Here is a 12,341-nt window from a genome sequence, read left to right as displayed (position 1 = left end):
GTTAGCCACAAGGATTCAATGAGACAACTCAAGTAAAAATGTTGTGCCTTTACATAAGACATGATTAAACAGTAAGTAAAAGGTAAATAGAAAGCACCACTATGTCTTCATGTGTGTTTTATATCTCCTCTACTAAAAGTATGTAGGAAAGAATATGCGCTGAAAATAAATGCCAGGTATAGTTTGTAGTGTTTTCCTTGGGGTGGGTTGAGTCAAGTGTTTTCAGACCTCTAGTATAAACTATAAATTGCATTTGTAAACAGCTTCATTAGAACTATTTTTATGTGTAGTAAATGAACCCTATTCCTATATAAAACCCATTTACACAATAGATATAGGATAAAGCGATCAATTACAAGAATAACTCAAAAGCCTTGTGGAAAACTATGCATCTTTCAGGTGCATAGTGGTGATCTGGTTTTAGGAATTAGAATCAGGCATGAAAATGTATTAGTTGATCAGCTAATAAACACCAGCTATTAAAACATGAGATAAGATTTTTGAAATACATCTACGTTACTTTATCTACCAACTTTCTTAAAAAAAAAAATCTTTCTGCAAATTGCCATGGCTTGTTTTGGATTAGCTGTATTATACTATAAATACATCCAGATGTCTTTGTTATTCTGTAATTTGTTGAGTTTGGGTTAAAAACTTTCCTAGATTTCCCCTCCCCCAGCCTATGTGGCTCTGGTAGTGAGGGATTTTAAAGCTACGGCTATGATCTGAACTGTCAGGAGGTTTTTTTTTTTAATTGATTAGAAAGAAATCAACAATGATTTTTCTTAGCTGTACAGATGCAAAGATACAATTACTTAATTTAATTTGTATTCATTTCTGAAAGATAATAGCTAGAATATTGAACATCACCACCACCCGAATATAAATACATTCTTTAAGTACATTATTTAAATCAATTAGAGAAGTGTAACAGTTACATTTTAGTAAACAGTTGGATCTACTAGTTAATTCAATAAGCCATGTGGCAATCTGCTCCATGTCAGGGTTACAGAAATAAATGTTCAGCATCTTCCTTTGGGAGATAGAACGTCTTGAAGGGATGTTTCCTAACTAATACATAACAGATTTTTTCCTTTTTTCTTAACCTTCTGATTTTCAGAGATCTGTCATACAACCTGTTAGAAGATCTACCCAGTTTTTCAGTCTGCCAGAAGCTTCAGAAAATGTATGTGTGAGTAACCTAGCAAAACACAAGAGCCCAAACTCATATTGTTAAGGCTGTTGGCGTGTCTACCCAGAGGTTCACTGGCCAGACATTTAAAGCTCCCCTTCATGTCACATACAACCTGTGACTGTATCATGGCTAGGAAGTCAGGAAACAAAGGTAATATTATTTTATCACACATTGTACAATAGTATCAGTAAAGCATTTCTTATATAATAGTGAACCGGATTTATTGGATCTTTGGGATTTCTTCTTTTACAAGAACAACCACAGGGTAGGCATTTGGCCAAGATGCTCCGTAGGACAACAGTCCCAGTTGGAGTGCTGTGTCTGCCTCCCATTCCAGCTTCCTGCGGGTGCACATTCCTTAAGGGTGGAGGGTGGGACGGAACAGCAGGGATGCCTTAAGTATTTGATTTCCTACTACCCACATGGAGGTCTGGATTAAGTTCCTGGCTTCTGGCTCCAGTCCAAGCCAGCACAGGCTGTTGAGAGCATTTGGAAGAGGGAACCAGCAGGTGGAAGATCTCTATCATTGGTCTGTATGTGTGTATCTGTTTATCTATCTGTCTATCATCTATCTATCTATCTCCGTAGATATCATCCTTCTACCTCAGCCTCTGTCTTTCAAATAAAAAGCACACAAATACTTTTCAGAGAACATCCAAACTTGCCCTTCAAAGGGTGGTATTGTCTTTGAATCTGGGGGTCTTCGATTTGCTGATGTGTTTCCCAGTAGTCACCTTTACAGGAGGTTACATATCTGTCTTATTAGACACTGCTGTTGATGCTCTTATCCATGAAGTATTTTTGGAATTATTACCTTAGAACTACCTCCCTACCAAACATCAACCTGTTGCCTTATAGTCACACTTCAGTTTTGGGACCAGTGTTAATACCTACGCTTTCACACTTAGTTTTCCTTGGGATGCCTTGGGGTGAGATTAAGGGAGAAAGAACGAAGCAAAAGCCTGTTTAAAAGGGGTTCAGATGGCAGCCCCACGAGCAGGATCCTCTGGTGGCTCAAACGATGATGGTAAATTTGAAATAGGATTTTATATTGAGCCAAGAGAACTAGCTACTTTGAAAGAGAGGTAATATCTAAATGTAAGGTTATCTTACACTTAATATCTTGAGCGTAAGATTCTCTTTTTAAAAACAAACAGAAAGCAGTCATTTGATACTGACATTCCCTATGACCCCTCTGTTCTGTTGCTTGCTTGTGTCTTTGAAACCCGTGTTGTTGAAATCGGTCTGTGCAATGCTGTCATTTCAGGGACCTACGGCATAATGCAATCAATGAAATCAAGTCTGATGCCTTCCAGCAGCTGCTAAGCCTGCGGTCCCTGTGAGTACCTCCTCCCAGCCTCCCGCCCAGCGGAGCGCTCCGTCCTGGGTCCTTCTCCTAATAGTGTCTTGGTGCTGTATTGTTGCACCTTTGTGCACGTGTTTACTATGAAAAGGCATATACTTTGGGGCTGATTATTTCCTGGAAGAATTTTGAAAATAATAAATTTGCCGTTTTGATCTCTACCAGTAGACAGGAAACTGATCAAGAGGGCAGGGCCGTGCTTCTTATCACAGCTTCTGATCACAGCCGGGCACTGGCGGCCATCATTCTGCACGCAGAAGGGGTGGCCTTCTTGTTTCTTTTCCTTCTTTGTGAAGCACAGTTTTCTACTGTGTGTCTCAAGGTGCTGTAAGAGTCACCTTGGGATGGCAGTGAAAACGCACATTCTGTGCCCCAGGAAGTGGCATCTCGGGGGTAACGTGGGAATCTGCATTTTTAAAAGCTCTCTGAGGTTGAACACAGCTGTCCTAGGGAATGTTTGCATTGCTCGGGCAACTAAGATTCGTCAATATTTAACCCCTCTTTATGGTTGAAAACATCATTTGTTAGCCATAATTTTTTTTAAAAAAAAAAAAGGAAAACTTATTTACAGATTCTTTGATGAAATAACAGTGAAGTATTCTAGTCTGAAATTGAATTTCAGTGTCGTGTTGATGAATGGCTATGATACGTAATGTTTAAACTCGAGTATGTTTGTTAAAAACACCTTTCCCTTGATGGCTCTTGAAGTTATTCGAGGTACTTAAGATACTATACTCATGGTATAATAGCATTATTGCTCAGAACATGTAAAAATAGGATTTATTTGTTTGAAAGGCAGTATTAGAGAGAGAGAGTCATGAAGGGCTACAACAGCTGGGGGAGCCAGGCAAAAGCCAGGAGGAGGGAGCTTCATGCCAGTCTTCCACATGGCTGCAGGGGACCAAGGCCTGGACTATCCTCCACTGCTTCCACAGGCACGTTAGCAGGGAGCTGGGGTGGAAGTGGAACAGCCAAGAGTTGAACTGGGGCCCAGCGCGATGGCACAGTGGTTAAGGTCCTCGCCTTGCACGCCCGGGATCCCATATGGGCGCTGGTTCTAATCCCGGCGGCCCTGCTTCCCTTCCAGCTCCCTGCCTGTGGCCTGGGGAAGCAGTCAAGGACGGCCCAAAGCTTTGGGAACCTGCACCCGCGTGGGAGACCCGGAAGAGGCTCCTGGCTTCGGATCGGCATAGCTCGGACGGAAGATCTTCCTCTGTCTCTCCTCCTTTCTGTATATCTGACTTTCCAATAAATTAATAAATCTTTAATAAAAAAAAAAAGAGTTGAACTGCTGCCCTTATGGGATGGTGGAATCACAAGTGGCAGTTCAACCTAGTATGCCACAATTCTGGCCCCTTTGACTTTATATTCAAAAAACACTTTTGCCCAAAAACTTACTTTGAGAAACGTCTTGTTTTAAATTCAGCCGTGTTGTCCTTTTCTTACTTTTAAATGTGCTTCTATAGCTTTTTTACTTGAAATATGCATATATATGTATATACACATATAATATACATAATATACACATGTGCATAATATATAGTATATTATATGTGTGTGCATATACATGTCTGTTATATACCTGTGTGTATGTTGTATGCATATGTTACATATATTACATATGCATATATTATATGTGTGTTCCCTCTTTCTCATTCTCTGTCTGTCTGTCTCTCTCTCTCCTTTTGGCACCCCCACTGGGGATTCAGCCAAGAGCATGAGGGAACCCCAGAGTCAAGCCATAGGGAACAAAGTTCTCCTTCAGGGCAACTGGGAGGATTCCAGCTCTCAAGTTTGGGAGTTTAAAAGGAATCATAACCCCTTGAACTTGGAGAACTTGATTTGCTTAAAACCCTGTCACATCACCATAAGGCGCAAGGTAGCCTGTGCGCTTAGCTTGCAGGTGTTCTGAGCAGGAAGTTCTTCCAGGATAACCATATTCTTAGGGAACCACCAAGGCAGCTTTCTCAGCTGGCATGACCGTGAACGGAGGTGACTGACAGGTAGCGTGAGCAGAACCAGCTCACCCCGATGGATGTGCGTTCCCTGACCAGCTCCGTGGAAGACAGATTACTCACTCAATCCCCCAACACTCAGCAAGCTTTGTAGCTTTCCGGTCTTCCCCACTTCTCCCCTGTCAGCTGCAGCTCTGTTCTGGGATCAACAAAAAAGTGAAATGGGAAGACTTCTTGTCTTTATTTAGTACCTTTGATATTTATAGTACCTTTTAAAAAATGTGATTCTTGAGGTGGTGGTTGGCCTGAGGATTAAAATGCCAGTTCAAATACCAATGTCCCCAGTCAGAATACCTAGGTTTGAAACTGTCTCAACTCTAGGTCCCAAATGCCCTTGTCAAGTCAGGCCCTTGGAGGCCACAAGTGACAGTTCAAGGAACGGGGTTTGTGGGAGACCTGGATTGAGTTTCTAACTTTTGGTTTTAGCAGTTGCCCAGCTCCAACCTTTGCAAACACGCATGGGTTAAGCTAGTGGTAAAAGACAATGCATATGACAAAACTTGACATGTCCTTTTTTGTTTTTTTTCTTTTTGTGTTGTTATTGTTGTTAAATATGATCCTCTCATTTGCCTTCTGTGTCCTTTAGGAATTTAGCTTGGAACAAAATTACCGTTATTCACCCCAAAGCATTTTCGACTTTGCCATCTCTGATAAAGCTGTGAGTATTTCCTCGCTTGCTTATGGCATGTCTCTTACGCTGGGGAGCGTCTAGAACCTGGAAGCACTGGTTTTGCTTGCAGAAGTTCATCCCATGCAGATCACCTGCCTTCAGGCTCTCCAGGGAGGGTTCCCCCACAGCCATGTGGACCATTGAGGATTTGGGTGACAGCTGGTTATGATTACGCAGATGAAATTTTCCATTTTTGATGAATAATCAGGTGACAGGGGATAAAATGAAGTCAGTTCTAAAGGGCTCTCCTTGTACTAGCCATCTTAACTAGTAGAAAAATCTTCCTGTTCCCAGCTCTCCCCTTTCCTTTTTTTTTTTTCCTCTCCTAATCCTCTCTCTTAGAGAAAAAGAGAGAAATTCCTCCTAACAGAGAAAAGAGGAAGTGATCAGAGGGAATTTAAGAGGAAATGGAATAAACTTACTGCACTTTTTTAACGTCTCAATGCACTCAGCATGGCTTTTCGATGAAATGTAGCAGCTTCTTCTTGATTTTAAATATACCTGCTTGGCAATCTGAGGCTAAATCTGTAACAATCTGGATGCATTTAAAACTCCCCCCACTCCCCACCCCCGCAATTCTGATTGTAAATAAAAAAGTTATCAGGAGCTAAAACCAAAATGGTGACTTTTACTGTTAGGAGCAAGGACTTTGCTTAGAAGTTTTTATTGAGCAGTTTAATCATCTTTAGGTTGTTTTTTTTTTTCAACTTCGAGATTTTTATGCTAACACAAAATAAAAACTAATTGTTGTTTGATGCTTTGCAGGGATCTATCGTCCAACCTCTTGTCATCTTTTCCTGTAACTGGGTTACATGGTTTAACTCACTTAAAATTAACAGGAAATAATGACTTACAGAACTTGATATCATCTGAAAACTTTCCAGAACTCAAGTGAGTTTGTCATTAAAACTAATAAGGTACATTTGTGGTCATGTGAAGTAACAGACCTGTTATACTGATTTTCCAAATTTATGAGGTCATGGGACCCTTATGAGTTGCATTTCATGGCCTCAAGTGGCCCAGCCCTGCAGCCCTGGGAGGACACGTCCTGCCGTGGCAGGCTCTCTTCATGATTACAATTCCTTTCCCTCTCAAAGATGACTCCCAGAATCCCAGAGTTCATGAGAAGACTTGGGAAACCATTGATCTGTGGCATATAAATGAAGGCATACAAAAAGTATCATTATAACGTATTATAACATCATTGTACTCCTGTTTACAGTTTGTAGTTCATTTGGCTCTTAGGTATGCTCTAATAAAATGTTCATCTTTGAGCAAATAGTGTTCTTCAAAACCTGCTGTGCTTGTTAGTATCTTGAAAGGTTTTCTTACATTTGTGTGTTTTAAAACACAGTACTTTTATGTGCTTAAAAACTTGCTACAATCGCAAAGGATAGTCCCGAAAATAAGGGAGATTTTTAAAAATCTAAAGACTACCCTTTCAGCCAAAAATTTAAAATTTATTTGCTTCTAGAATTTGTTGCCAGTGTACTTTAATTCTTAGCATCAAAGGCTGCATACAAATTTGTTTCATAGTTTAGTCACTGGGCATGGCATAAAGTCTTTTAAATGTTGCTTCAGTTGTTGTATCAGTCTTAACCTTCTGCTATGCAGATTTTTGTGATTTCAGTGGTAGCAGGCGCTGTATCACTTGATTTCAAATGATCAACATTTGTTAGATCATTTTTAACAACTCTTGTTATAAATAACACTGTTATGAGAAACTTTATGCACAGAACTTGCATTTTGGATTATTTAAGTTAAAATACCAAGTCACAGTCACAGCATAAAAGAAGATCAACGTGATATTGCATAGGCCATTTCTTCAAGAGTGTGTCTCTGTGTGCTTGCCTCCTCGAAGGGTTATAGAAATGCCGTATGCGTATCAGTGCTGCTCTTTTGGAATGTGTGAAAACGTCTATAAAATTTCTAACCAGTGGAATAAAGGTGACAATGCCAGTGTGGATGACCTGCATAAAAAAGATACAGGGATGTTTCAGGTTCAAGGTAAGACCTGGCGCAATGTAGTAATGAAATTATGCTTAGAATGGCCTCAAAAATCCATCCAATCAATATTCTACGCTCAGATGTTTGCCTTTGTAAGCCCCCAGCAAGCTGAAAAATGAATCCTACTTATGCTAGAAAAAGACAGAGCTTCCGCAAGATTCAGTCTAAAATGACATCTGTTTATGAGTTGATTCTTAATCATTTTGTTTATAATCAGACTCTGTAGCATATATGGTTCTCCTTGGGGGGGATTATTGATGTCATAGTTTCTTTGAACTTTGACTCCCATCCCTAGGGAAACCTTTTTCAGCCACTTATATTATGACCTAATGTGTGTGAGTGTGTGTGTGAAAGGGGGTTGTGCTCTGGGCACTTTAGAGTCCTCCATATTTCCAATAGAACCAGGAATCCAGCTCCTTATCCAACTAAATCTAGATCCTTCTCTACCCTGCCCCCCGCAGGAGGATCTGTCAGGAAGGTGAGATGAGATCATGTCTGTAAAGCGCTTGGCCGTTCTTGAAGTTAAGACGTTACTTAAACGGAGAGCAATGCACCTGTGGCCACACCTGGGCTCGTGAGGCGGCACTCCGGGCAGCACCCCTGCTCACCTGCCAAGCCTGCGAGTTTGCACAGAGTCTGAGCACACTGGCTGCTCCTCCTTGGGCGCTAATGATTTGTTGATTCCAAAGCAAGTGTGATTCAGCCTAACTCCAGATTACCTTAACAGTCATTCCTGCTTCTCTATCAGCTGGAGGGACTGTGATCTTGTCCTTGGTTGGTTTTGGGCCACAGCATGTGTCTGACGCCTATTCTTCCATTAGTTTTTGCTCACTCTGCCTCATCCACTCTAATAAGTTGATTCACATTCTCCCTACCCACCGAGTCTGCTGTGTGTCAGGCACTCTACGAGCCCCTGAGGAGACGCAGTGAACAAGAAGGCCAACGTCCCGGTACTGATTCTCAACCACATCATATAATCACAGAGAAACTTTGAATGAATACTGATGCCCAAGTCCTACACAAAACCAATTAGTATATGAGATCATCAAACTCCCATTTCATGCACAGCCAACCAAGCACCAAGTAGTTACGCAAATTGCATTCTGTTAGACAGAATTTCCCAAGGCAGACTGGAACTTACTGTCTCTGACCCCCCGGTGCCCAGAGAACACAGCCCGGAATAGCTGCAGTGTTAGAAAAATTGGCTAAAATACTTCCTGCCCTGAATAGAGGCCCGTGGTTTTGTTCTCTAATTTAGGAAAGTGAAAATTAGGGCCTTTCTAAGTTCCAGGGTAGAAGAAAGAATGGGAGCTTTAGATGTTGTAAACAGGAATGTAGGATCATTTACCTTACTCCCAGTTGTACTGAGATAAAATGCCATTGTAATCTGACTAGCAATTTTTATAATATATTATAGCAGACTTGTATGACAAAGGCAACTTCATCCTAGGTTTGCCTGAAAGAGGCCAGAGGAAAGAGAGCTATCTTGCCTTCAGTTCTTGTGACAATTCACGTGTGTAGGGCCACCCAGGCTCTCCCCGCTGGGACTTTGTCCTTAGAGAGGGAGACAGAAGTAATCACGCCAGGACTTCTCGTTCCTGCAGATGAGCGTGACCTTGAAGACTTCCTGCTTGACTTTGAGGAAGATCTGAAAGCCCTTCACTCCGTGCAGTGCTCACCCTCCCCAGGTGAGATGGTACCCAGACTGGCTCAGCATCCTCCGAGAGGGTCAGGAATGTTACGACTACACTGGAGAGCAAGACCTGAGTTCCTGTACCACCCGCCAGTGTCGCTCCCCAGTGGAGACTTGTAAAATACGCAAGTTCATTCCCTAGAATTGTTCTTAATTCACAAAAAACAAACAAACAAAAAAACCCTTCCCACGACTTTAGGAAGAAGCAAGCATGTAGTGAGAGGCATTTGTAATTTTCTTGTTTTTATTGGAAAGTCAGATCTACAGAGAGAAGGAAAGACAAAAGGGAAGATCTTTCATCCTTCTGTTCGCTCCCCCAAGTGGCCACAATGGCCAAAGCTGAATCAAGCAGGAGCCAGGAACTTCTTCCAGGTCTCCCATGCGGGTGCAGGGTCCCAAGCCTTTGGGCCGTCCTCGACTGCTTTCCCAGGCCACAAGCAGGGAGCTGGATGGAAGTGGAGCAGCTGCGGTATGAACCAGTGCCAATATGGAATGCCAGAACGTGCAAGGCGAGCACTTTTTAGCCACTAGGCTGCTGCGCTGGGCCCAGCATTTGTAATTTTTAAAATGATATTAGCAACTTAGGCCTGAGGTGGTATGTTATACCTTTGCTTTGTAAAAAACAAAACAAAACAAACCCTGATTTTTGAAAATGATGTAAGTCTTCATTATAAACAAGCACTTGCAATAGTTTATATAGCTAAGGGGAAAGACAGGAAGGGAGGGAATATGAAAGGAAGAGAAGCAAAAGAAAAGCAGGGGAGAGGAAGAGTAGGGAAACGAAGAGAGGGGAAAGCAAGGAAGGAAGACCCCAATATTGTAGTCACAGAATTTGCTCTGTCCCTGGGAACAGGAGTCACCGAAAGAAAAGCTGGTTGGCAATGGTTGATGTTTTATTTTCAACAATTCAATCGTTCCTGGTGCCCTGTGATATGTGCACCCCAGCTCCCCATCCTTCGTCTGACATTACAGGATGTCTTGCTGATAGTCACACTGCCCACAGAAGTGAACGGAGGTGTCATGAACTATGTCACAAAAGCCCAGGAGACCTGGCATTTTACCTGGTCCCAACCTTGTTGTACTTTGAAGTCCTTAATCAAGTGCTTGAGATGTCTCGTTTCCCTTTCTCCATTTGTTCCCCAGAAACAGGGAGCGCCCCCAGTCAGGGCTGCAGAAGCGTGCCGGCCACAGGCAGAGCAAGCATAGTGTGCACGTTTTGGCTTTCCAAGGCCTTCACTGGCCTTTGTCTTTTGGTGTCCCAATCGCAACCACAAAAGGGTGATTTGGTTAAAGCTGTTTGCCCTGTTTTGACAGAATCTTGTTTGTCCTTGGACTTGCAGGCCCCTTCAAGCCTTGCGAGCACCTCTTTGGAAGCTGGCTGGTCAGAATCGGAGTGTGGACCATCGCAGTCCTGGCACTGTCTTGTAATGCGTTGGTGGCCTCCACAGTGTTCACAGCCCTCCTGTACATTTCCTCCATAAAACTGTTAATCGGGGTTATCGCCTTGGTGAACATGCTCACGGGGGTCTCCAGCGCTGTGCTGGCTGCAGTGGATGCATTCACTATGGGCAGCTTTGCCCAGCACGGAGCCTGGTGGGAGAACGGGGTCGGTTGCCAAGTCATTGGATTTTTGTCCATCTTTGCCTCCGAATCCTCTGTTTTTCTGCTCACCGTGGCAGCGCTGGAGCGCGGGTGCTCTGTCAAGTGTTCTGCAAACTTTGAATTGAAAACTCCCTTTTCCAGCCTGAAAGCCATCATTTGGCTCTGCACCCTGCTGGCCCTGACCGTGGCCTCGGTTCCCCTGCTGGGTGGCAGTGAGTACAGTGCCTCCCCACTCTGCCTGCCCCTGCCCTTTGGGGAGCCCAGCACCACGGGCTTTATGGTGGCCTTGGTGTTGCTCAACTCTCTTTGCTTCCTGGTGATGACCATCGCCTACACCAAGCTCTACTGCAGTTTGGAGAAGGGAGACCTTGAGAATACTTGGGACTGCTCCATGGTGAAACACGTTGCCTTGCTGCTTTTTGCCAACTGTATCCTGTACTGCCCTGTGGCTTTCTTGTCCTTCTCTTCTTTACTAAACCTCACATTTATCAGTCCTGAAATAATTAAGTTTATCCTTCTGGTGATCGTCCCACTTCCTGCCTGCCTGAACCCCCTTCTCTACATCCTCTTCAATCCGCATTTTAAGGAGGATCTGGGGCGCCTGGGAAAGCACTCCCCCTGGTGGACAAGACCGAAACACCCCAGCCTAATGTCTATTAACTCTGATGATGTGGAGAAACAGTCGTGTGACTCAACCCAAGCCCTGGTCACCTTCAGCAGCGCCAGCATCGCCTACGACCTGCCTTCCAATTCTGCATCACCAGCATACCCAATGACTGAGAGCTGTCATCTTTCCTCAGTAGCATTTGTCCCTTGTCTCTAAGTAATTCGTGAGAAAAAAAAAAATGTTCTCAAATGTGAGGTTGAGCACATCAGAGCGGTAGCAAAGAAGAGCTGGGTGGAAACTTGATTTAAAAAACAAACCAACACAACTAAGTGTGAAAAAGCCAAAAGCCGAATGATACTTGAGAGTGAGATGTAAGTCTAAATGCTGCTTGAATAATTTGTTCAGCTGAGTCACAATATGTAGATGAACCCCGAGCAAGAGAACAGATTGAAACGGTCTTCAGAGATGGATCTCCACGGTTTTCGTTGCATTCTCTACAAACTCACCAATGTAATTAATAATTTGGAGGAGAGGAGATTCACATGCTTACAAAATGAATTGATTTAAACCTGGAAACTCGTTCAAAGATGGCGGGAGATATGAGGAAAATAAGGGTTTGCCATAGTCTGGCATGCCAAGTACATGCTGTGGCTGGTAGAATTTCGTTGCAGTGACCACAGAGGTGCTTTACTCTGCCTTCCTTCCGAAGGATTCTTCCAAGTCCCCGTGGAAGGGCAAGCAAGGCATTCGCACACCTGTTCAGATTGTTCTTAGAGTTAACTGGGTTTTACGTGCCAGCACTCAATGGTTCTACCTTCAGTGCACTGGCACTTCTCACACATATTTGGAAAGGAAAAGTAGGTGGAATTCTTAAACTACTACAGTTAGTCTGATTTAACTCATGATTCATTCCTTGGTGCTCAAAGCTCAGAAAGAAAATCCATTGCCAGCTCTGGACCTACCTAGAAAAGACAGAGAGCCACATGGCATTTCTTTTCTTCTCTATGGGTGAGAGCATAATTTTTGCAAGAAATTTTATCCATTGATTCAAACCATTGTGTGTCTTACAGTAGCAGGTGCAAACATGACGTAAATGATGTGCACTGGTGTGATTCTTACATGTAGTCTGGCGAAGAGGCCTGACTCAACAGACTCCGTAACGTACTGTTGTGTTTGGCAATGTGTTATC

At 43.0% G+C, this 12,341-nt stretch overlaps 1 protein-coding gene across 3 annotated transcripts in view; it reads left to right on the top strand.

The window, feature by feature from the left end:
- The window catches only part of LGR5 (leucine rich repeat containing G protein-coupled receptor 5), a 117,813-nt gene extending 106,103 nt beyond the window's left edge, over positions 1 to 11,710 (top strand). For all 3 annotated transcript variants that reach the window (XM_040981722.1, XM_040981742.1, XM_040981731.1), the window contains 7 exons: positions 1,121 to 1,186; positions 2,463 to 2,534; positions 5,160 to 5,231; positions 6,009 to 6,134; positions 7,105 to 7,250; positions 8,855 to 8,938; positions 10,284 to 11,710. In XM_040981722.1, the coding sequence (XP_040837656.1) occupies positions 1,121 to 1,186; positions 2,463 to 2,534; positions 5,160 to 5,231; positions 6,009 to 6,134; positions 7,105 to 7,250; positions 8,855 to 8,938; positions 10,284 to 11,368 (1,651 nt within the window). In that variant the 3' untranslated portion in view covers positions 11,369 to 11,710. The remainder of the gene's footprint in view (positions 1 to 1,120; positions 1,187 to 2,462; positions 2,535 to 5,159; positions 5,232 to 6,008; positions 6,135 to 7,104; positions 7,251 to 8,854; positions 8,939 to 10,283) is intronic.
- The last annotated feature ends 631 nt before the right edge of the window (positions 11,711 to 12,341 follow it).

The sequence above is a fragment of the Ochotona curzoniae genome, unplaced genomic scaffold, assembly GCF_017591425.1.
Source record: "Ochotona curzoniae isolate NIBS_2020 unplaced genomic scaffold, NIBS_Ocur_1.0 contig_1014, whole genome shotgun sequence".
In the NCBI taxonomy this organism is placed as follows: domain Eukaryota; kingdom Metazoa; phylum Chordata; class Mammalia; order Lagomorpha; family Ochotonidae; genus Ochotona; species Ochotona curzoniae.
This window is presented reverse-complemented; position numbering and strand designations above follow the sequence as displayed.